The sequence below is a fragment of the Nerophis ophidion genome, linkage group LG03 (genome assembly GCF_033978795.1).
Source record: "Nerophis ophidion isolate RoL-2023_Sa linkage group LG03, RoL_Noph_v1.0, whole genome shotgun sequence".
NCBI lineage: Eukaryota > Metazoa > Chordata > Actinopteri > Syngnathiformes > Syngnathidae > Nerophis > Nerophis ophidion.
In genome coordinates this window covers 17229724-17255956 of record NC_084613.1, presented here as the reverse complement: position 1 = coordinate 17255956, position 26233 = coordinate 17229724, and the positions used below count along the sequence as shown (strand labels likewise).

Below are 26233 nucleotides of genomic sequence, written 5' to 3'. Positions count from 1 at the left end.
GGTCTTTCTTGAAGTATTTGGAAAAAAAGATATAAAAATAACTAAAAACTTGTTGAAAAATAAACAAGTGATTATATTATAAATAAAGATTTCTACACCTAGAAGTAATCATCAACTTAAAGTGCCCTCTTTGGGGCTTGTAATAGAGATCCATCTGGATTCATGAACTTAATTCTAAACAGTTTTTCACAGAAAAATAAATCTTTAACATCAATATTTATGGAACATGTCCACAAAAAAATCTAGCTGTCAACATTGAATATTGCATTGTTGCATTTCTTTTCACTGTTTATGAACTTACATTCATATTTTGTTGAAGTTTTATTCAATAGATATATTTATAAAGGATTTTTGAATTGTTGCTATTTTTAGAATATTTTTTAAGAATCTCACATACCCCTTGGCGTACCTTCAAGTACCCCCAGGGGTACACTTACCCTCATTTGAGAACCTCTGGTTTATAGGTATGAGGCTCTCAAGAGATAATTCACATTTTAATCATTAATTCAAATTCATGAATATTTCTTTTTTATCAATATCAATCAAAATAAGTGTTATTATAACTTTTGCCATAATCGTGCAGCACTACCACAAACTACCGATAAAGTAACTTGGCCTTTTCTTAAGGACGTGACCCAACATGGCACCTTCCGTCACACGTGTCTTGTACACTATTGTTTATGTTTGGTTATTTATTGTACTGACTGACAGGGCGTTCATTTTGGAGTCGTGCTGTCACGCCCCAGGTGTGTTTGCTGTTTTAACAACGACATCATCTTATTTTAGATCATTCCGGGAAGAGGCCTAAAACGTCCACTGCCTGTGGTCTCATTGTCTTTACAAACGGCAGCAAAAGCAAACACTCCTATTAGCGCCTTTTATCTACAGCAGAAACAGACCTTTGTACACAATAATTCTGGTGTATCCACAAACATGTACTGTACATTGTTTTCTTAAAGAAACATCGCTAAATGAGGGATTATAGTAACAGACAAAAATATAAACATGACTCACACGGGTTTCCAGTGGTGGTCTAATTATGCACACAGAGATGGGCCTGCTCAGGTCCCAGACGTGTCATTTTAATCCAATTACACTTGAACACAGCAGGGTGACCAGAGCCGTTTCAAACAGGCTTTCCTGGCTCATACAAGCGACGTGACTCACTACATGGGTGTGTAAAATACTGGAAATCTGACTGTACACTTGCAGAAAGTCAGAAGGAAAAAACCTCACAGCTTTGCATCATTTTGAGGTAGAGCTGGGCGATATATCGATATACACGATATATCGCAGGTCCGTCTCTGTGCAATATAGAAAATGACTATCGTGATATTGGAGTATACGTTCTCACGCATTTGCTTTTAGCTGCAGGCATTACATTACAGGCTCTTCTCGCTCTTTCCTGTCTCTCTGTCTCACAGACAAGCGCACTTTCTTACATACGTCACATACGTATACGCCCTCGCGGAGCAGAGAGGTAGCAGCATGGGTAACATTAGCTGTGATGCTAACGGAGCCATGCGAGTGGTAATACGAAAAAAAAGAAGTTGCGAATGAAGGAATAATTAATTCCCAAGAAAAACAGGGGGGTCCATCGTTTGGCGGTGGTTTGTCTTCCAGTATGAATATGTCGAACAGACAACTGTAATTTGTCAAGTGTGGTGCTAAAGCGTTGCTATAAAAAGTAGCATCACTGCTAATATGTAGCGTCATTTGAAAAGTCACCCGTTAGAGTATTAAGTGTTTGAAACTTCGCATGTCAACATCTCCATTCGGTGCCACACGCCCACACCATCAAAATGCCGAGGCAAACATTTCCAGATCGACACCGTATGAAAAAAATAGTCAACAACAGAATTTAAAAACGTCCGTATTAACCTACCACATAGCGAAGGAGGAAATGAGTCGCCTCTTACCGGAGATCAGAGGAGCCGGCGTCGTCCTGCAGCTGCCGTGACTTCTCTCAGAGACTCTGGCGTCAAAACACCCGTGGCCACACCCCTCCGACTTTAAGGTACTCTTTAACTCACTAAAACACTAGCAACACAATAGGCAGATAAGGGATTTCCCAGAATTATCCGAGTAAATGTGTCTAAAAACATCTGAATCGCTCTCACATGCCCTTGCCTTTTTTTTTCTTTTTTCTAGGCCTTAACTCTAAATTTCCTCATTCACGAATCTTGCATTCTCGCTCAAATTAATGGGGAAATTGTCGCTTTCTCGGTCCGAATAGCTCTTGCTGCTGAAGGCTCACATTATAAACAATGTGAGGATGTGAGGAGCCCTACAACCAGTGACGTCACGTGCACATCGTCTGCTACTTCCGGTAAAGGCAAGGCTTTTTTATTATTGACCTAAAGTTGGGAACTTTATCGTCGATGTTCTCTACTAAATCCTTTCAGCAAAAATATGGCAGTATCGCGAAATGATCAAGTATGACACATAGAATGGACTTGCTATCCCCGTTTAAATAAGAAAATCCCATTTCAGTAGGCCTTTAAGCAAACGCGGCACATTAATTTAAAAAACGCATAACGACGTTCGCTTTTTTTACCTGCATGGGACAAGAGAGACATGTAATTGTAAATAAACAAAACTGTTAAATAACTACCGTAAATTAATCACCTGCTGGTGTTAAAATGTATGGTCATGTTCAAAGTTCACAAATGTTTCTAAGTGTACTGTGCGTAAAAGATTATTGACGAAGAATGAGAAGGGTTGTGTGTGAGCGAAAAAGACGTGTGCGCACGAGAAAGAATATGTGTCGGATTGAAACCTGAAGCTAGCACAAAATTGAAAATAAAAGTTGAAAACAGTGTCGTACTTTGTGACTTCTTCTGGGTGCAACAACACAATACGCTGAAAAACGACACATACAGTAACTATTTTAGAGCGCATGGAGATATTAAGTACTCAATATCAGTTAATCACTGTTGTATTATTTCATACAATAACTTGTGCATTTCAAACACAAAGTCTGCTCGCCTGTGTTCAGGGACCCTCCTCGGCAAAAACTGACCAATGACAACTCTGCGTTCTGCGTCCCCGGCGACGCGAACCTAGGATTTTTGGGAGCTGCATGCGGGAGACTACGCAGGGGAAGGGGGATGACGGTGTCGCCTACGCAAGCTACGCGGCGCGAGAGTATAAACCAAGTTTAAGTCGATTATGTCAACATTAGCACACAAGCTTGTGTTCATGGTATGCCACCAATACGTGGTTAATATTAAAGTCACAAAATGTAAATGGAAGTTTTTGGATGTTTTTTAATCGAGTTTAATGGGCAGAATAGAGGACCTCCACTATAAACTGACTTTTATTTACGTTTATTTAAAAGTTAGAATGCATCAAAAAAATAAATATTCATCGTCATGACTTTCATAAGAATTGTTAACAAGTGCTGCGATGAGGTGGCGACTTGTCCAGGGTGTACTCTGCCTTCCGCCCAAATGTAGCTGAGATAGACTCCAGCACCCCCTGCAACCCCGAAAAGGACAAGCGGATAAAAAATGGATGGATGGATGGACGGAAGAGGCAAAATGCAGTTCCCCTTTAAGTAAAATCATATTTTTGTAAACATATTAATAACTACATTATGCTTGTATATATAACCTTTAGTTTGTCAGTGCAGTTAGACCGGCTATTGCGCACAGCGGTGTTATTGTGAAGCTCGATGTATGCTGCTCTTCTGAGCCTGATGAGTAAAGAGATGATTTAAGGATGTTGTTAAAAAAAAAAATAGCAGCAAAACTCGGGCATGACCCTGGGCTTGTTCCTATTGCCGCAGCGTTTGAAAAGCATTAAACATTTGCCAGACGACCCAGGCCGAAAACGATCTGTGATTTCTTATCATGGAAATGATGGTGCTTGACAACCAGCCCTTTACCTTCGTTTAAAATACAGGCTTTTGTCGGCTAGTAAACCACAAGAAGCCCCAGTTAGTACTTGTACTATTTTTAGGATCCTAAGTTTGCTGGCAAAATACAATGTGATTGCCACACTTCTGCATGTACTGATAGATGGAAATAAGTACATAAGCTTTCACTACTGATTTAAGAGTATGTCAGGTTAGCCCTAAATGAAGCACTTGATCACCCTTCCAATATGGCTGGTTATGTAAGCTAACTCAACTAAACCAGTATCTCTTAGGGCTCTGGTTCCCTCTTGTATCCACTCTTCTACTTCCGCTTTTACAAAAAATCCAATCATAAAAACCTTGTTCAGAATTTGGGTTCAGTTCAGGCGCTATTTTGGTTCAGTCTATTTCTAGTCTTGCACGCATCACAGCTAATCATGCTTTCCCTTTTAAGATGGTCAAATCCGGGGATCAAAAGCATTAAAGATTTCTACATTCCTAGATTTCAACACTTTTGCCTCCTTCCAGAAACTTTGTGATCAATTTTCACTCCTTAACCAACACTTTTTTAATATATAGAGAGCTACATCTTTGTTCGGAATCCTTTTTCCAGGTTTCCAAACTTACCAACAGACACAGTTTTAGATGGGTTTTTTTTACACCACTTCCGGCTTTAAAATGATAACTTACACATATTTACAATCATATTTTTTAATTGATGCACCAAGTCTCTGATAGGAGTGACCCTATCTAAGGGGAGCTGGACAGAGATTTTAAGTAAACCTCATAAGTCTTCTATTTGTGCTAAACACAGCCATATTCAATGCAAGTTCAATCATCATACTTATTATACCAAGGTCCAGCTGGCTAAATTGTATGACGGAATACCGGTATTTTGTGACCAGTGTCAACAGTCTCCAGCTAACTTAATACATATTTTTGGCTTTGTCCATCCCTGCGCATTTATTTGACTGGAATGTTTCATACTTTGTCTTTGGTAATTGGCAAAAATACTGAATCGTATCCTCTAGGCCAGTGGTTCTTAACCTTTTTGGAGGTACCGAATCCCATTAGTTTCATATGCGCATTCATCAAACCCTTCTTAGTGAAAAATAAAATGTTATTTTTTTTAATTCAAGACAAATTTATGTGTTTTTGGTAACACTTTAGTATGGAGAACATTTTCTAAGTAACAAAAACTTATTTTAGAGGTTTTTGGACACTGGGGGAACATATTCTAAGTAACAAAGACTTAATTTGGAGTTATTGTTAGGGTTAGAGGGTTATGGTTATAATGAGGCCATGCCGAAAAAGGCATTAATAAGTACTTAATAATGACTAGTTAAGAGCCAATATGTTACTAATTTGCATTTTGATAAGCAACCAATTGATGGTGAATATCTCTCCCATGCTAAAGTGTTGCCATGTTTTTTTACTGGTGCACAAAATTAACCGTGCATGAACATCACCTTGTTCAAAGAACAAAACCTACACTTAACTCACACTAGACTGCATAAACTCACAACAAATTACACACCTGCAAATCAGTGTTACTTCTGCTGTTGCCGTATCCGTAATACGCCGATAGGGAGAAGTTTTTATTGAGACGATGAGTCGGGTGTGTTTTGACCTCTGCCGAACCCCTGAGGCCGACTCACCGAACCCCTAGGGTTCAATCGAACCCAGGTTAAGAACCACTACTCTAGGCAGATTTTTTGGCGTGGCCCCTCTGTCATCTTCTCTTAACAAATACAAAAATAACTTTGTAGCATTTACTACTCTGTTGGCTTGAAGACTCATTGTACTAAATTGGATGGCTGCAGCGCCACCCTGCCACACTCGCTGGTAGATAGTCTCTATTTCTTTAAATTCGAGAAAATTAGGCTGACGTTGAACGGTTGTTCAGTGAAGTTTCACGAAGTATGAGGTGGTTTCCTAAAATAGGTAAAAGAGACTGGTCTTAAATTTAGCCCCGATTAAAAAGTAATTGTGTATTGCTGCACCGTGTTGGGGACCCTAAGGAGTGCGGTTGTATGTAGCTTCATGTCAATATTTGCCTGTACTTATTTGACCGATACATGTTTTTTTTGCAAGTTTATTATTGTATTTAAATATTTATTTGTTTATTTTTTTACTTTATATATAACTTTTGTGGGTTACTTGTTTGGGAAAAAAGAAAATGTGATACATGTTTAATTGTATTTCTGGACTGTATATGTAAAAAAAATTCAATTGACAAATGTTAAAAAAATAATAGTAACAATATTTATTTTTTTAAATGGCAAGTGTTCAGTTCCTCTCAGTGAGAATGTGCACCGATGCTGGTTAATTTGTTTGTAACTACTTTTGGACCTGTACCAAAGCAGATTTTTTTTTTTTTTGTCCCATCCTTCTTTTGAGTTGGACAACTGCTTGAGAGTCATTTCCTTAAGGTATTTGCTGTTGGTGTTAATGAAGCTTTTTTATTGAACAAACAACTCCACCCTGCTAAATCCCCATATTTGAATAAAAACACCACATAACAACTATTTTATACAACTTTTCTCATCCTGTCTGAGTCGCCTTTCCCCTTTGCCCTGTCCATCCCACGTGTTTCTTACATCTCCATCGCTCTCCTCTATCCTTCTCCTTGTTGCCCCTTTTGTCCCCCAGGTGGCAATGAGCTGAACATTACATTACAGTGTCCTTTCATTCCGCCGGTCTCTGATCCTCCCCTGGATGATTCCCGCTGTGCCCGTCGAACTGTACCGCTTTAAAAGCCAGGGCGAGTGGTCACGGTTGAGAACTAAACTGCAAAATGTGTCCACTTTGGTAATTACTCTGAGCCCCACATTTCTACAATAAATGGGTAAATGGGTTGTATTTGTATACCTGTGTTTACTTGTCATTCCAGCTTCAAATGGACTCCAATTTAAAAACAACATTTTGCTTAGCACCACACGGGACAACACTATCAGGTTGATAACCCGTCATCCCAGCTATGGATGGGAATCGAGAACCAGTTCTTGTTAGATCCGCTTTCCAGTGTGTCGATTCCTTGCCAATTTTTTAAAACGATTCTCTGAAAGATTCCGGTGGGCGGGAATGTTATAATTAGGCAACGTGGACAGTGACGTCAGAGAGCAACGTGGCACCCAGGTGGAAGAAACACTCATTTTACAAGAACATACTACTTGTAATAATTGCAAGGTTGCTATTAAATCATGAGGAAGACATACAAACAATATGCTGTAACATTTGAACACAACATGCATTAACTATAAATGAACGTTGTGTTTTTGAACCCCAGCAATCTCATCCCAGCAGCAGTCATCTGGTGTATATACAACAGTTACTAACTAACGCCACCTATAATAGGACCTTTTCCATCGCAGGAACGTTTTAAGGAACTTCCCCACTTACCCTTGGCGTCACTATAGACAGCGATTTTAAACCTGACAAACAAGTCAATAGCGTTTTAAAATCATGTTTTTATCATCTTCGACTTTTAGCAAAGGTAAAACCGTTTTTATCTTTTAACCTTTTTGAACAAGTCGTGCAAGCTTTTATTTCAAGTCGCCTGGACTACTGCAATGCACTTTATGCTGGCATTAGCCGAAAAGCTCTTTCCCGGTTGCAGTTAGTCCAGAACGCGGCAGCACGAGTTTTAACAGGGGCCAGGAAACACGAGCATATAACCCCAGTTCTTGAGAGTACTGGCTCCCTGTTCATTTTAGAATTGATTTTAAAACATTGCTTTTTGTTTTTAAAGCTTCACATGGACTGGCACCTCATTATATCTCGGACCTCATCCAAATTTTCTGAGGTCCGAGAGCCTGCTCCAGCTAGTGATGCCCAAGACCAGACTTAAATCCAGGAGAGACAGGGCTTTCTCTGTGGTCAGCCCTAAGCTCTGGAACACTCTGCCTCTCCATGTTAGAACTGCTCCCACAGTGGAGTGTTTTAATTCTCGTCTTAAAACCCACTTTTATTCTTTGGCTTTTAACACAACGTGAGTTGTGTGGTCCTCTGTATTTTCTGTGTTGTTGATTTTATTTGCCAACTTGCCAACGCTCCCAATTTTCCCAGGACACCCCTGAATTTCAGGGCATCCATTCACTAGAAATCCTGTCAATTTTCTCCCAACCAACAATATTCAGGGGGTGCCATGATGGCACGGCCTTCAGCGCCCTCTAAATCCTGTACAAACAGCGCGCAAGCCCAGTTATACAGTATGTTGTATCTGGCTATCTTAGACGCACCTGTGTTATTGCAAGACATATTTGATCAACAGCTACACAGGTCACAGTGAGAGTGGCCGTAAAAACAACTTTAACACTGTTACAAATATGTGCCACACTGTGAACACACACCAAACAAGAATGAGGGTGGCCGTAAAAACAACTTTAATACTGTTACAAATATGTGCCACACTGTGAACACACACCAAACAAGAATGAGGGTGGCCGTAAAAACAACTTTAACACTGTAACAAATATGTGCCATACTGTGAACACACACCAAACAAGAATGTTTTGGAAGAACATCCACACCGTAACACAACATAAACACAACAGAACAAATACCCAGAATCCCATGCAGCCCTAACACTTCCGGGACGCTACAATATACACCCTCGCTACCACCAAACCCCCCATCCCCTACTTGCGTCGGTTGAGGTGGTGTATATTGTAGCCCGGGAGAGTTAGGGCTGCGAGGTGTTCTGGGTATTTGTTCTGTTGTGTTTAAGTTGTGTTAGGGTGTGGATGTTCTCCTGAAATGTGTTTGTCATTCTTGTTTGGTGTGGGTTCACAGTGTGGCGCATATTTGTAACAATGTAAAGTTGTTTATATGGCCACCCTCAGTGTGACCTGTATGGCTGTTGATCAAGTCTGCCTTGCAGCCACTTACGTGGATCTGCACAAGACTCATACAACATTTTGAAGACCCGGCACACTTGTTATGTGATGTAAAAGCCGACGCGATGACGTGTTGTAGAGCATTAGTTCTTAAATGGTGGTAAGTGAGAATTTGTAAATATATTTATTGAATAATACTTCAACAAAATATGAATGTAAGTTCATAAACTGTGAAAAAATAATTCAATGATCCAATATTCAGTGTTGACAGCTAGATTTTTTGCGGACATGTTCCATAAATATTGATGTTAAAGATTTATTTTTTTGTGAAGAAATGTTTAGAATTAAGTTCATGAATCCAGATGGATCTCTACTACAATTCCCCAAAGAGGGCACTTTACGTTGATAGTTACTTCTATTTGTAGAAATCTTTATTTATAATTGAATCACTTGTTTATTTTTCAACAAGTTTTTAGTTATTTTTATAACATTTTTTCCAAATAGTTCAAGAAAGACCACTACAAACGAGCAATATTTTGCACTGTTATACAATTTAATAAATCAGAAACTGATGACATAGTGCTGTATTTTACTTCTTTACCTCTTTTTTTCAACCAAAAATTATTTGCTCTGATTAGGGGGTACTTGAATTAAAAAAATGTTTACAGGGGGTACATCACTGAAAAAAGGTTGAGAACCACTGTTGTGGAGGACATTAAATGTAGTGCAGTCACGGCACACCCTTAATAATGTCAACCGGGTGAAAATTGGGACAAATTCGGGATAATGGTTGCACCGGTCGATTGTCGGGAGGTGCACTGAAATTCAGGAGTCTCCCGGAAAAATCGTTAAGGTTGGCAAGTATTTTACTAGGGCGGGAAAGCCATTCATAGAAGGTGAATTCATTAAAAAGGGCATGTTGGATTTTTTTAAGAAATATGGTCTTGCTGCCCAGCCTCGCCCAGTTTCTGCATCCATTTGGCCCCCAGGTAAATATAGTTTGAGACCCCTGGTCTAGACCTTGCTCTTATTGCTGCAAAATTTTAAAAAGTGCAAAAAGTATGCCTGAGATGACCAAAGGACTAAAGCGAACTGTGATTTCCTCATAGAAATAATGGCACTGGACAACCCGCCCTTTACAATCACTGATAATACTGGATTTTGTCAAGACAACTCTACAGGTACACTTTGTCAAATCCACTTTTTTCTGATTCTTTCTTCCCTTCAGATGTGCACAAACTACACTTAAATTTGCAAGTTATCGGTATCATATCAGCTTGAAAAATTCTTATAGTGTTTACACACCATATACACACGTGTGTAGAATAAATATATGCCTAAAAAAGGGGTACCTTGTTTACAAATGATAGTCAAGTTTTTTAAGATATCAAATTTAATTTAATAAACTATTTGATTAGGACAATGCATATTGATCAACATATGAGCAATGGCATAACAGTGTCAATACGTGGACTATGGGGGTTGTTTTTCCGGAAGGCAAAGGAAAGTTGGCGCGGGCAAGACGTGAATGTAAATACATATTTATTAATAACACTAACAAACTACAAAAAAAGAAGCAAACAAAAGGCGCGCACAATGGCGGGGAACAAACTTGACTAATGAAAACAAAAGACTAGCACAAAGGCAGAACTATGGACACAAAACAAAAGACACCAGCTGTGTCATTAATAAACAAAACTTACGTGGCATGACAAGAAGCAAAACTATGGATCGGCATGAGTGACAGAGGTAGCATGGCATGAAGTGAGTAGAGGTAGCATGGCATGACGTGGGTAAAGGTAAAGTCGCCAGGCTGACTACCTGGCAACTACAGGTTTAAATAATGCTGTGGTGATTAGTGACAGGTGTGCGAGTGCAAAACGTGAGACAGGTGCGTGACATAAAGACAGGTGAAAACTAATGGGTAGTCACGGAAACAAAACAAACAAGGAAGTGCAAAAACAGGAACTGAGTGTCCAAAAAACAAACAGCACATGGCCAAACAAAAACATGATCAACAGACATAACACACAGTCAATATGCCAGAATTAGCTACAATAGTTGTCCTAAGGCAGGCACCATAACATCATACATACATTACAAGATAACTTTGAATTAAAATTGGCAATAAAAACAAGTCAACATAAGGTGATCAACTAAGTGTGCACATTATACAGGGCATAGATAGGACTGACTGGTCTGTCTTTAACCACTGTGTTACTGTTTTTTGAAGGTTGAATTGTGTTCCAAGCCTGTGTGTCTTTAATAGAGAGACAACCATTTGACAAATTTTGACCTATGTCGCTGGATGTTACTATCGCTCCTGGTAAGCGCTCTAGTATTGACTTGATTGTTGTTGTTTTTTTGCTGTACAAAAACCTGTAAACCTAGAAACAAAACATGAAAAAATAATTATCCAAAACATTATACTTACTAAGAATAACAGTTGCAATAATGATAGTGAATAGGCATTTAGTTATTTATAATAATTTATTTATAGGTAATTTCAGGGACTTGTTGTGTTTTAAACTACCAGTTGACTTTATATGCTTAATTGTGTTTTATTGTATCCATTAAACCATATCCAATTTACAATCAAAAAAGTATGTGAAAATACTGTCTAAACATACACAAAATGCCACAAATTCAGTCAGCCATTTTGGATATACCGCTCCGAAAACCTTGATTGACGTCACTAGAGGAACTCTTCTGCGCTCTGACCATATTATCACATCAGTCATACTAAAAAAACGCAAACACTACAAAGACATGCAAGAAGAGGTTTGATGTAGGCCTAGGGGATATATCAATGTACTCGATATATCACGGGTTTGTCTCTGTGTGATATAGAAAAGGACTATATCATGATATTCGAGTATACGTTCTCACGCAGTTGCCATTAGCTGCTGGCATTACACTTTAGGCTCTTCCCTCTCTTTCTTGTGTCTCCTTCTCACAGACAGCAAGCGCACCTTCTTACACACGTCACATACTGTCACATCATACGTCACATACGTATACGCCCTTGCGGAGCAGAGAGGTAGCAGCATGGGTAACGTTAGCTGTGGTGCGAGGGGTAATACGAGGGAAAGAAGGTGCCAATCTGGTAACAATGAAGGAAGAATTAATTCCCATGAAAAACAGCAGGAGGTCCATCGTCTGGCGGTGGTTTGGCTTCAAGTTGGAATATGTCGAACAGCAGGGTTTCCCACACATTCATTTATTTGTGGCGGCCCGCCACGAAAGAATTAGTGCCGCCACAAATAAAAATTAAAAATAAAAATAAATATATTATTTTTATTTTTAATTTTTTTTCGGCTTTTGACTCGCTCGACCGCTCATAAAAGCAATGGGACTCTGTCTGTGAATGGAGTTTGTAGTTACATATTATATAAATATGTAAATATTATATAAGTATGTATATAAATATGTACATAAAGTGTTGTAATTATATTCCAACTCCGCGTTCTTCTTGGTCATCGCCCCCCCCCCATCACCATACCCCCCTCACCCCGCCGCCCGACCACACCACCACAAATAGAACCTGTGGGAAACACTGAACAGACATATTGTAATTTGTCAAGTGTGGGGCAGAAGCGTTGCAACAAAAAGTAGCATTACTGCTAATGTGTAGCATCATTTGAAAAGTCACCTGCTAGAGAATGAAGAGTGCGTACTTGGCATGTCAACATCTCCATTCGGTGCCACACGCCCACACCAACAAAATGCCGAAGCAAACATTTCCACATCAACATCGTATGAAAAAATTGTGAACAACATAAGGAGATAACGTCCACAGAAACCCACTACATAGCAATTTGATTTCCTGTTATGCAGCTAATTTTTTTTTTGACAGTTATTGAAATATCTTGTGTGATATCACGCACAAAAGTGCACTTTATTTGTTTTAAACTATTGTAGTGGCGTTCTGTACAAAAAGTACACTTTAATTTAGTGTTGTTTTGATATGTCATCTTCGTGACATCATGCCCCAAAGTGCACTCATAGCTTGTTTTAAAATTTCTCTGACAATCTTGCATTTTCTGTTTTGAAATGACAAGACACTTACTCAGTGGCTTAATGGTTAGAGTGTCTGCCCTGAGATCGGTAGGTCGTGAGTTCAAACCCTGGCTGAGTCATACCAAAGACTATAACAATGGGACCCGTTACCTCCCTGCTTGGCACTCAGCATTAAGGGTTGGAATTGGGGGTTAAGTCACCAAAAATGATTCCCAGGCGGGACACCACTGCTGCCCACTGCTCCCCTCACCTCCCAGGGGCTGATCAAGGGTGATGGCTCAAATGCAGAGAATAATTTCACCACATCTAGTATGTGTGTGACAATCATTGGTACTTTAACTTTAACTTTAATGTTTGTGTCACTGCTTAATAACTGTTTAATAAATACAGTTTTGGTCAATTGACTTATTTGTGATTTCCCTCTCTGCATGAAAGATTAAAATGAGCATATATTAATGCAGTATGAACAAGAATATTTTAATGTAGACACATAGAATCATAATACTGGTGTGATTATGTGCATCAAGTGTTCATTCAAGGCTAAGGCAAAATATCGAGATATATATCGGCTATCGTGATATGGCCTAAAAATATCGAGATATTAAAAAAAGAACATATCGCCCAGCCCTATGTCGAGCTAATTTTTTACCCGCCGTACGAACATGTTATCCCGCAGACATGTCTTAGCCCACTAAAAATCGAAACTTTGAATTTGTTATTTTTAAGCAAGGACATCTACTGAAGTTATGCCCAACCATCAAACTGAATTGAGTTGGAGGAATATATAATTATTATTATATAATTGTTATGCTTTCGGTGAAGTTATGCCCAACCATCAAACCGAAATGAGTTGGAAGATTATATAATTATAATTATATAATTGTTGTGCTTTCGGTTATGCGCAAAAATTGTGGTTACTAGCTTCCCTGCCGCTAGTTATCTTAAGGAATGTCACATGGAACCCCGTAAGAGTCGATCAAAACATCTGCCCTTAATCGCAAGAGTTATTTCATAGCTAGAGGTGGACATAACATTTTTGTTTTTAAAAAGTGGATGATATTAGCTGAATTAAAGAGCTAAATCATCAAAAGCATGACGGAGCGCGTAGCTAGCGAGCTAACTTGGTGAAGCAACTGGAGCATAGCAGTGCTAGTCTGCACCATATTGAAGCAGTGTAAGTCTCTAATGCCAGCCAAGATTGTTAAAATAATATCCACACGACGGACATGTATCCATGAAAATATGAAGAAGCTGCTGATGGTGTGTTTGAGAAGCAGATGGAAGGAGATACCGTAGATGTCCACTCTCAAAGGTAAATACTGTACACTATTTTTACATGACTGTACTTAAACTGCTGTATTTTGTACATTTTTATTGCATTGTTTTTCATACTATATTATTATCTAAAAGTTTGTTTTTCTTTTTAAAAAAGAAGGTTAAAATCTTAGTTCTTAAAGGGACAAACACCAATTTTACATCATTTTAAAGAGTGACAAGAACACGTGCTGAAGGTGGAATAATACGTACTGAAGGCGGAAGAATACGTACGTAGGTGGAAGAATATGTACTGTTGGTGGAAAAATATGTACTGTAGGCGGAAGAATATGTACTGTTGGTGGAAGTATACGTACTGTAGGTGGAAAAATATGTACTCTAGGTAGAATAATACGTACTGTAGGTGGAAGAATACATACTGTAAGTGGAAGAATATGTAATGAATGTGTAAGAATAAGTACTGTAGGTGGAAGAATAAGTACTGTCAGTGGAAAAATACATACTGTAGGTGGAAGAATACGTACTGTCGTTGGAAGTATACATACTTTAGCTGGAAGAATATGTACTGTAGGTGGAAGAAAACCTTCTGTCAGTGGAATAATATGTACTGTTGGTGGAATAATACGTACTGTCGGTGTAAGAATGCGTACTGTCAGTGGAAGAATATGTACTGTTGGTGGAATAATATGTACTGTTGGTGGAAGAATACATACTGTAGGTGGAAGACTATGTACTGTAGGTGGAATACATGTTGTAGGTGGAAGTACACGTACTGTGGGTGGAAGAATACGTACTACAGGTGGTAGAATGGGTATTGTAGGTCGAAGAATATGTACTATTGGTGGAAGAATACATACAACAGGTGGTAGAATGGGTACTGTAGGTGAAAGAATATGTACTCTAGATGGAAGAATACTTACTGTAGACGGACAACAATGTACTGTAGGTGGAAGTATACGTTCTGTATGTGAAAGAATACGTACTGTAGGTGGAAGAATACGTACTATATGTGAAAGAATATGTACTGTAGGTGGAAGAATACGTACTATATGTGAAAGAATATGTACTGTAGGTGGAAGAATACGTACTGTCGGTGGAAGATTGCGTACTGTCGGTGGAAGTATATGTACTGTAGGTTAAATAATATGTACTGTATGTGGAAGAATATGTGCTGTAGGTGGAAGTATACGTACGTACTAAAGGTGGAAGAATATGTACTGTAGGTGGAAGAATACGTACTGTAGGTGGAAGAAAATGTACTGTAGGTGGAAGTATACGTACTGTAGGTGGAAGAATATGTACTGTAGGGGGAAGTATACGACCGTACTGTAGGTTGAATAATATGTACTGTATGTGGGAGAATATGTACTGTAGGTGGAAGTATACGTAAGTACTGTAGGTGGAAGAATATGTACTGTAGGTGGAAGTATACGTACGTACTGTAGGTGGAAATATACATACTGTAGGTGGAAGTATACGTACTGTAAGTGGAAGAATATGTACTGTAGGGGGAAGTATATGAATGTACTGTAGGTTGAATAATATGTACTGTAGGTGGAAGAATATGTGCTGTAGGTGGAAGTATACGTACGTACTAAAGGTGGAAGAATATGTACAGTAGGTGGAAGAATACGTACTGTAGGTGGAAGAAAATGTACTGTAGGTGGAAGTATACGTACTGTAGGTGGAAGAAAATGTACTGTAGGTGGAAGTATACGTACTGTAGGTAGAAGAATATGTACTGTAGGGGGAAGTATACGACCGTACTGTAGGTTGAATAATATGTACTGTATGTGGGAGAATATGTACTGTAGGTGGAAGTATACGTACTTTAGGTGGAAGAATATGTACTGTAGGGGGAAGTATCCGAACATACTGTAGGTTGAATAACATGTACTGTATGTGGGAGAATATGTACTATAAGAGGAACTATACGAACGTACTGTAGGTTGAATAATATGTACTGTATGTGGGAGAATATGTACTGTAGGTGGAAGTATACGTAAGTACTGTAGGTGGAAGAATATGTACTGTAGGTGGAAGTATACGTACGTACTGTAGGTGGAAATATACATACTGTAGGTGGAAGTATACATACTGTAAGTGGAAGAATATGTACTGTAGGGGGAAGTATACGAATGTACTGTAGGTTGAATAATATGTACTGTAGGTGGAAGTATACGTACTGTAGGTGGAAGTATATGTACTGTATGTGGAAGTATACATACTGTAGGTGGAAGTATACGTACTGTAGGTGGAAGTATATGTACTGTAGGTGGAAGTGTATGTACTGTATGTGGAAGTATACGTACTGTAGGTGGAAGTATACGTACTGTCGGTGGAAGAATATGTACTGTCGGTGGAAAAATATGTACTGTAGGTGGAAGTATATGTACTGTCGGTGGAAGTATATATACTGTCGGTGGAAGAATATGTACTGTAGGTGGAAGAATATGTACTGTAGGTGGAAGAATATGTACTGTCGGTGGAAGTATATGTACTGTCGGTGGAAGTATACGTACTGTCGGTGGAAGAATATGTACTGTAGGTGGAAGAATATGTACCGTAGGTGGAAGAATATGTACTGTTGGTGGAAAAATATGTACTGTAGGTGGAAGTATATGTACTGTCGGTGGAAGTATATGTACTGTCGGTGGAAGAATATGTACTGTAGGTGGAAGAATATGTACTGTAGGTGAAAGAATACCTACTGTAGGTGGAAAAAAGTGTAGTTATGTGTACGTTAAACAAGGACAACGGCACTTATGTTCCTTCTTAATTCACATTTCCCCCTTCATGATGTCGCCCACATGAGTGTCAGACCATTGATTTCAAAGAAACAGGAAGTGAAAGGTTCAGACGGCGGAGAAGTGAACATGTGTCGTGATCATGAAAGATAAAGATGGTATCTTTCAACACTGCTCCTGTGAAATGGACAGTGACAACTAAGCAGCATAGTGGTCTCATTATTGGCACTACCAGTGTTCTCCTTTTCATCTTTTTAAGAGTGTACTCACCTCCCCCGTTCTTCTGGCACAGGTAGGGGAACCTCCAGACGTTGCCGAGGCCTACAGAGAAGCCCACCTGGGCCAGGATGTACTGGAGCTTGCTGTTCCAGGCCGGGCGCTCCTCCTCCTCGCCGTCCGAGCCGCCCTCCTCCACGTCGCAGTCCTTGCCCTCGCCGTCATGGCCACCGACTATTAGCGAGCTCTTCTTGAAGGAATCGTCGCAGGCGTCCTCGTTGGAAAGAAGGTCTCTGGCCGACTCGGTGACATCGTCGTCAAGCTCTCTCTTGACGGCCTTGCTGTTTTTGGGCATTTGATAAAGCAAACGGGGGCCGGGGGTGGAATGTCCTCTTGGGTGTGGTCGGGGGGCAGGCGGAAAAGTCCCACTTTGGTCGTGGCAAAACTTGCAACGATGACTTTTGGTTTTGGAAGCGGTCGGAGGTGGGCGTGCCTGGAGACGTTTTTATTTCCTCATTATCACCGGGAGGTCTGCGGGGCACAAGTGAAGCAGGCACAATTTAAGGCGAGTACGCGAGAAAGTCACATGGTTGTCATAATAGTTGCATTTGCGAGGAAAACGAGCGGCGTGGGAACATCAGCTGGGGATGGAGGCTACGGTATCGTGTTTCCTCCTGAATAAATGATGGAGGACAAGAATCGCATGCAAATCCAAACACTCCTTCTGCACGGACAACCCATTAGGTACACACGGCAAATGTAGACAATGCTGACTTTTGACCGAGTAGTCTGGAGTAATGTTATTTTTGTAGTTAAGGCTAGGAGATATTGCTGAAAAAGTGTTTTTTTTTCAGTGAATATCGTTAATTATTGATTTTTTTTTTAAATAAGGACGGGGAGAAACATTTTTATTTGAAATGTAACCTTCCTCTGATTATAATTCCTTTGGCAAAAAGGAATTGCCAACACAAGCATGGAAAAACACTCAAACTTTGTCAACAAAATAGTAAATTCACATTAAACACTTAACAATAGCTATTAAAATTAAAGAATATGCAATACATTTTGTGGGTTCTTCCGAGGATGTCGTAGTCGTAATGGTTTGTACAGTCCTTTGAGACATTTTTGATTTAGAGCTATATAAATAAACATTGATTGATTGATTGATTTAAATGTTTAATAAAGTGTCAGAAAATAGTGCAAAGTGTGAAAATGCAAACATAGAGAAACCTGAGAACTATTTTCTGCATGTTTAATGCCAGGAAGAGACAGCTGTGCTCTAAAGGATGGATTTGAGGGCTTTGCATCATTTACAGTCAACATTGGACTGAAAATGGTCCCTGTAAAAAAAAGTACCTTACTGTCCAGGTGACTGTTCCTCTTCGAGCCACAATTTCTTCATTTTGAGAGAATCAAAGACAACAAAATGGCGCAACCAAACTTGATATTTGATACCAGGGTTGGGCAATAAAAAAATATTAATGTATATCGCGACAGACATGTGTTTGATATCAATACGAAAAATGCCTACGATAAAAAAGTCGATTTTTTATTTGTTTTCATCATAGGAAACAGGAAGTATGGAAGCAAGGTTGGTTGCATGATCAAAGGCGCTCGCTCTCTTGTTACCGAGCAACGCAGGAAGTGATCAGTCGGCGTGACACGCTAACAGCCAATCAGGTAACAGTATCAACTATCAAATTTTGTTGTCTGGCGGTTAATTCTTTGCATGGAGTGAGAAGAGAAACTCAAAATGAGGAAATTTTGGATCAAAGAGGAAAAGTCACCTAGACAGTATGACCCTTTTTGGGATTTTTTTTTTTTTAACTAACCATAGTCAGACCAATGTGGTCTGTAAATGATGCGAGGCGCTCGTCCCCATCAAGACCGCTAATACCGCACCACCTTAGCCGCGCTCACCCTTTAGAGCACAGCCATAACTTCTTGGCAGTAAACCTGCAGAAAATAGTTATTCTCTATGTTTACATGTTTTCATCCTCTGCTTTAAAAACATAACCTCGATTCTAACTTCCTGCTAATCTGGTGTCACATCTCCCCTTTATTTCTAAAATCCCTAAAAAAATTGTTTCACAACAGCTAATTGAATATTTAATCCAGAGAAACATTTCAGTCGGGTTTCATTTTCACACTTTGCACTCTTTTCTTACACTTTATTAAACATTTATTACATATTCCTTATTCTTGCACCTTCATTTTAAGAGCTGATTGTTCAGTGTTCAATATAATTTTACAATTGTGTTGATATTGTTTTGAGTGTTTTCCATGCGTGTGCTTTTGCTGAGGTATTATAATCAGAGGAAGGTTATATTCCAAATAAAAATGCTTACATTTCTATTTTTTTTTCCCTGTTCCTTATTTTTGATAAGGCATAAAACTTATCAATAATAATCGATATTGATTGATAAAAAAAACACTTATTTTGGGATATAAAATTACCTATACGGTGAATACATAAATAGCCCCATTTGCTGGCATCCACTACATTTTAACCGTTTTATTTACCCTCAGTCACCTTTTTACGTTTTTAAACAAAGTGTGGCTTAAACCATAGCTGTGCGTTCAAGATGGCCAAAGCTTGACCCTGGAACAGACCATTTCTATTTCCACAGCTTTCATTGGAACAAAACGGGGGTTGCCCAACAAATGTTCCGAGTTTCCGCTGCATTACTTAAACCAACATATCGTGATCACAACATGCAGGCGACAGCGGGAGGCAGCGTGAAGGTAAAAATGTGTCTAATGCTTAAACCAACAATAAACAAAAGGTGAGTCCCCCTAAGAAAATGCATTAAAGCTTAGGGATGGCTATTTAGAACAAAACTAAAACTGAACTGGCTACAATGTAAACAAAAATAGAATGCTGGACAACAGCAAAAACTTACAGCGTGTGGAGCAGAGACGGCGTCCGCAAAGTACATTCGTACATGACATGACAACAATATCCACACAAAAAAAAGATAGGAACAACTAAAATAGTCTTGATTGCAAAAACAAAGCAGGTGCCGAAAGGAATACATGCAACTGCAACAGGAAAAGCCACCAAAATAGGAGCGCAAGACAAGAAGTAAAACACTACACACAGGAAAACACCCAAAAAACTCAAATTAAGTCACGGCTTGGTGTGACAGGTCTTGACAAGTAGACCTACTTTGAAACAAGAGCTAGAGCGATGCATGGTTGGTTACGGTTTAAAGTCATATCCAACAATTGCGACAACGACTTTTTATCATCTACTGAGTTTAATTTTTGTAATGATTTCTGCTGGTGGTGTTCCTCTGGATTTTTTCATTAAAAAAAATGTCCCTTGGCTCAAAAAAGGTTGAAAAACACTGGTTGCATTTGAAATTAAAATGTTTACATTCCATAGATAGATAGATAGATAGTACTTTATTGATTCCTTCAGGAGAGATCTCTCTGTAAAAATACACAGTAATCCATACAATCCATACACAGTAACCAATTCTCCTGCTCCTTTTCTTTTTGGTAAGTCATAAAACTTATTGATAATTATAGACTTAGACTTCCTTTTTTATCATCATTTAAATTTGAACTTTACAGTGGACAAAGTGGCTGGGGAGAGGGAATTCTGGGCTTCCCTGCTTAGGCTGCTGCCCCCGCGACCTGACTTCGGATAAGTGGAAGAAGATAGATAGATAGATAGATAGATAGATATTTAGATAGTTAGATAGATAGATAGATAGATAGATAGATAGATAGATAGATAGATAGATAGATAGATAGATAGATAGATAGATGGATACAGATAGGTAGATGGATAGTACTTTATTGATTCCTTTAAGAGAGGTCCTTCAGGAAAATTAAAAGAACATGGATGGATGGATGGAGTACAGATAAGAACAACTTTTTGTTGCATTAGCTCATGATAGTGCATGATAAAAAAGCAATAAGGTGCAGATATAAATAAATAGATTACTGTACAGATAAATATATTGCACTTTTGCATAATTATCCATGTTTATGGATGTATGTTATATGGTCTTGATATTCCAGCGAGTTAATCCATTTTCATCAATATTGACTGACATGAAACACTTAATTCGGGATATAAAATTACCTTAACGGTGAATATATATTTAACTAACCCCATTTGCTGGCATCCACTGCACTTTTATCATTCTATTAACCCCGGGTCGCCTTTTTACATGTATAAACGTGGACTTGTGGCTTAAAATAAAATTCTATCACTCGGCTGTCGAGAGCCTGCTGACGTACTGCATAACAGTGTGGTACGCCAGCTGCACTGAAGCAGACAAACAGGCGATTCAGAGGGTCATAAAGTCTGCACAAAAAAATCATTGGCTGCCCCCTGCCCTCCCTGAAGGATTTACATAACTCCCGTTGTCTCAAAAAAGCAAAAAGCATCACCAAGGACAGCACACACCCTGGCTTCCACATGTTCGACCTCCTACCATCGGGCAGGCGCTACAGCTGCATCGGAGCCAGAACAAACAGGCTCAGAGACAGCTTCTTTCCCAGAGCTGTCACCATGATGAACTCTAACTTATAATAATAATTCACCCCTATACAATATCCCAATACCCTACTGTGCAATACTACCCTTCGAGTGCAATATGTCCGACACTGATTGTTATTTATTACTTCGGTACTCTTGTCTTGTTAAAGATTTTTTTTTTTGTGAATAAATGTTTAGAATTAAGTTCATGAATCCAGATGGGTGTCTATTACAATCCCTAAAGAGGGCACTTTAAGTTGATGATTACTTCTATGTGTAGACATCTTCATTTATAATTTAATCACTTATTTTATTTTTCAACAAGTTTTCTGTTATTCTTATATCGTTTTTTCCAAATAGTACAAGAAAGACCACTACAAATGAGCAATATTTTGCATTGTTATACAATTTATTAAATCAGAAACGGATGACATAGTGCTGTATTTTACTTCATCTCTTTTTTTTCAACCAAAAATGCTTTGCTCTGGTTAGGGGGTACTTGAATTAAAAAAATGTTCACAGGGGGTACACCACTGAAAAAAGGTTGAGAACCACTGCCCTACTGTGCAATACTACCCTTCGAGTGCAATACGTCCGACACTAATTGTTATTTATTACTTTGGTACTCTTGTCTTGTTCTGTATATTGTACAGTATTTTGTATTTGTATAGTGTTTTGTATATTGTACAGGATTTCTTATTATTTTTATTGGATAGTAGTCTGTTTATTTCAATTGTTAGTTTTTCTTTTATAGGGACCGAATGTCACTTTGGGACAGAGGACCCTATTGTATTTCTAAGGTTTTATTATTATTATTCTTTATTATTAGTATTACTATTCTGCCGCCTCTCAGAGCTGTAATTTTACACCCTGAACATGCTTCAAAACTCACCAAATTTTAAACACACATCAGGACTGGCAAAAATTGCCATCTAATAAAATAACAAAACCCCCAAAATAAAAATTGCGCTCTAGCTTCCCCTAGGAAAAACATAGACAGAACTGCTTCTAACTTCCGTTTGGAACGTCGTAGAGACATGAAACGAAAACCTCTATGTAGGTCTGACTTAGACCTAGATTTCATACACTGACTTCCTTCAGCAAAAATCGACAGCAAGTTGGCAAAAACCCCTTCAAAACAATTTTTTTCTAAAAAATTTAATTTCTGTCTCTTTGACCCCCTTAAAATGCTTCAAAACTCACCAAACTGGACACACACATCAGGACTGGCAAAAATTGCTATCTAATAAAAAAACCAAACCCCAAAATCAAAAATTCCGCTCTAGCGCCCCCTAGGAATAAAACACGGACAAAACTACTCCTAGGAAGAAAACACAGACAAAACTGCTTGTAACTTCCGGTAGGAATGTCGGAGAGACATGAAACAAAAACCTCTATGTAGGTCTCACTTAGACCTACAAAATGCTCGGTCCGTAAAGATATGTTGAATGGGTAAAGGCAGGAAACACCAGCAAAAGTCGGTCCCGTCCATCGTTGCTTGCAGCTGTAATTACTCTTGTGCCCATATTTGTTCCCACTACCGCACCTTAAAGGCCTACTGAAACCCACTACTACCGACCACGCAGTCTGATAGTTTATATTTTAATGATGAAATATTAACATTGCAACACATGCCAATACGGCTGGTTTGGTTTACTAAATTACAATTTTAAATTTCCCGCGGAGTTTCTTCTTGAAAACGTTGCGGAATGTTGACGCGTATGATGACGCGTGTTTGTGACGTCTCGGGTTGTAGCGGACATATTAGCCCAACACCACAAACGGCTAAAAGTCGTCTCTTTTCATCGCATAATTACACAGTAATTTGGAAATCTGTGATGTTGAATCTTTTGCAATTTGTTCAATTAATAATGGAGACTATAAAGAATAATGCTATTGGTGGAAAGCGGTGGATTGCAACTGCCTTTGGCACCGAAACACAGCCTGTGTTTCTTTGTTTGTTGTGAAGCTTTAACACAGAGTGGTCAAGCGAACATGTTTCTCTACGTCAGCCTGCAAGTTTTTGGATGGGAAATTTGTGATATTAAGTAGGCTTTTACCGGAGACTTCAGTGGATTATGCGACTTCCTCCTGCAGCTCAAAAAGGCAGCTGTGATCTTGGCTCCTCCATTGGCTTCTCTGAGAGACACTGGCATTCACCGCAGCCATCCGACTTTCAGGTATGACTTTACAATCCCACTAAAACACTATTAAAAACAAAAAGCAGATAAGGGATCTTCCAGAATTATCCTAGTAAATGTGTCTAATTACATCCGAAACGGTCCCACTGCCGCCGCCTGGAGCCGTCGCCTTTTTTTCTTTTTTTGTGCTTCACTCTAACTTTCCTCATCCACGAATCTTTCATCCTTGCTCAAATTAATGGGGAAATTGTCGCTTTCTCGGTCCGAATAGTTCTTACTACTGGAGGCTCACATTATAAGCAATGTGAGGATGTGAGGAGCCCTACAACCCGTGACGTCACGCGCACATCGTCTGCTACTTCCGGTAAAGGCAGGGCTTTTCTATTAGCGACCAAAAGTTGCAAACTTTATCGTCGATGTTCTCTACTAAATCTTTTTAGCAAAAATATGGCAATATCGCGAAATGATCATGTATGACACATAGAATAGACCTGCTAGCCCCGGTTAAAGGCCTACTGAAATGAGATTTTCTTATTAAAACGGAGATAGCAGGTCCATTCTATGTGTCATACTTGATCATTTCGTGATATTGCCATATTTAGTAGAGAAAGGATTTAGTAGAGAACATCCACGATAAAGTTCGCAACTTTCAGTGCTAAGAGAAATGCTTTGCCTTTACTGGAAGTCGCAGAAGATGACGTCACATGTTTGATGGCTCCTCACATATTCACATTGTTTTTAGTGGGAGCCTCCAACAAAAAGTGCTATTCGGACCAAGAAAACGACAATTTCCCCATTAATTTGCGCGAGGATGAAAGATTCGTGTTTGAGGATATTGATAGCGACGGAATAGAGAGAAAAAAAACGCGATTGCATTGGGACGGATTCCGATGTTTTTAGACACATTTACTAGGTTAATTCTGGGAAATCCCTTATCTTTCTATTGTGTTGCTAGTGTTTTAGTGAGTTTAACAGTACCTGATAGTCGGAAAGGTGTCTCCACGGGTGTCTTGACGCGCAGTGTCTCAGGGGAGTCGACGGCAGCTATGGACGGCACAAGCTCAGCTTTTCTCCGGTAAAGAACTGACTTTTTAACCACAATTTTCTCACTGAAACCTGCTGGTTGACATGTGGTCGGGATCCATGTTCGTTTGACCGCGCTCTGATCCATAGGAAAGTTTCACCTCCAGGAATTTTAAACAAGGAATCACCGTGTGTTTGTGTGGCTAAAGGCTAAAGCTTCCCAACTCCATCTTTCTACTGTGACTTCTCAAATATTAATTGAAAAAATTGCAAAAGATTCAGCAACACAGATGTCCAAAAACGGTATGATTATGCCGTTAAAGCAGACGACATTTAGCTGTGTGTGTGTGCAGCGCTCATATTTCCTTGAAACCCGTGACGTCTTGCGTACATGTCATAATTACACGATGTTTCGAAGACGAAACTCACGGGAAATTTAAAATTGTAATTTAGTAAACTAAAAAGGCCGTATTGACATGTGTTGCAATGTTCAGATTTCATCATTGATATATAAACTGTCAGACTGTGTGGTGAGTATAGTAGTGGGTTTTAGTAGGCTTTCAAATAAGAAAATCAAATTTCAGCAGGCCTTTAAATTGGAGTCCTTAATCTCGTTGTATGCAAATATAATGACGATAAAGTCCATTCTATTCTATTCTAAAAACAAAGCTGGCCCTGAAAAAGACTACTTCTTTTCATTGGAACAAATCAGGTGTTTTTTTTTAGCTTAGATCAGCATTATTTGAACAAGATATCGCGGCTCTGGTGAGTGGGTGACGGGAAAGACCAAAGGGCGGGGACCGCACCACGCGGCGGGTAAAGATGCGCAACATCTTCCATCTTGGCCTTCACCTCAACGCCCTATTTTCCTCCCTCTAATCATTCCACATTACTCCTCGCCTTCCTCGGCATGAGGATTATGTGATTAGTAGATATTATTGTACATATTTACAGCGCACATAAGTAGCCGCCATGCCGCGGAACGTGGATAAGACGTGTTTAATATTATAATTACACGGGAGAATGATTTTGAAATCATACATTGCGTAAACGGTGATGGATAACGCCAGGAGCATCCCATTGTCTATTTAAGACACGAACATCCTCCCGGGCGTCATGGCGTCCATGTGATATTTCATCATTCTCATCATTCTCCTCATCACGCGCCTTGATACCCCGCTCTCACTGCGCACGCGCGCGTACACAAACACACACACGCACACACACGCTATACGGAGATGGTTGAAAACTCACCTGTGTGTGAAAAGCGACGGTGGCGGTGAAGATGCTGCGTCTCAAGGAATGAAATTGTGTGCCGTCATGCATGGGGGGGACATGTTCGTAGCTGACACGCTGCCGGTCGGTGTGTCAAGCTCTGGGCTTTCCGTTCAGACCCGCTCGTCTCCCCCCCTTCCTCCCTCCCCCTGCCAGCCGCCCGGAATAGCGCACCTCCTGCGGGGGTGTTCCCGCCGGCACCACACGGCGTACAACTGTCGTCTCGTCCGTCATTGGTCACATTTTCATCCTGCTTTTATTCTAAAAACACTGCTGAAATACGGATACTTGCATTTACGCGTGGTTTTGTGGAATTTTCACAGTTTTTTTCGCGTCCTGCTAGC

The 26233-nt window shown here is 39.5% G+C and overlaps 1 protein-coding gene across 2 annotated transcripts in view; it reads right to left on the bottom strand.

Moving 5' to 3' along the window:
• The window catches only part of slc6a15 (solute carrier family 6 member 15), a 65038-nt gene extending 39024 nt beyond the window's left edge, over nucleotides 1-26014 (bottom strand). For both annotated transcript variants that reach the window (XM_061894437.1, XM_061894439.1), the window contains exons 1-2: nucleotides 25869-26014; nucleotides 17010-17486 (exon numbers count right to left, since the gene is read on the bottom strand). In XM_061894437.1, coding sequence (XP_061750421.1) covers nucleotides 17010-17310 — 301 coding nt within the window. In that variant the 5' untranslated portion in view covers nucleotides 17311-17486; nucleotides 25869-26014. The remainder of the gene's footprint in view (nucleotides 1-17009; nucleotides 17487-25868) is intronic.
• Between the last annotated feature and the right edge of the window lie 219 nt (nucleotides 26015-26233).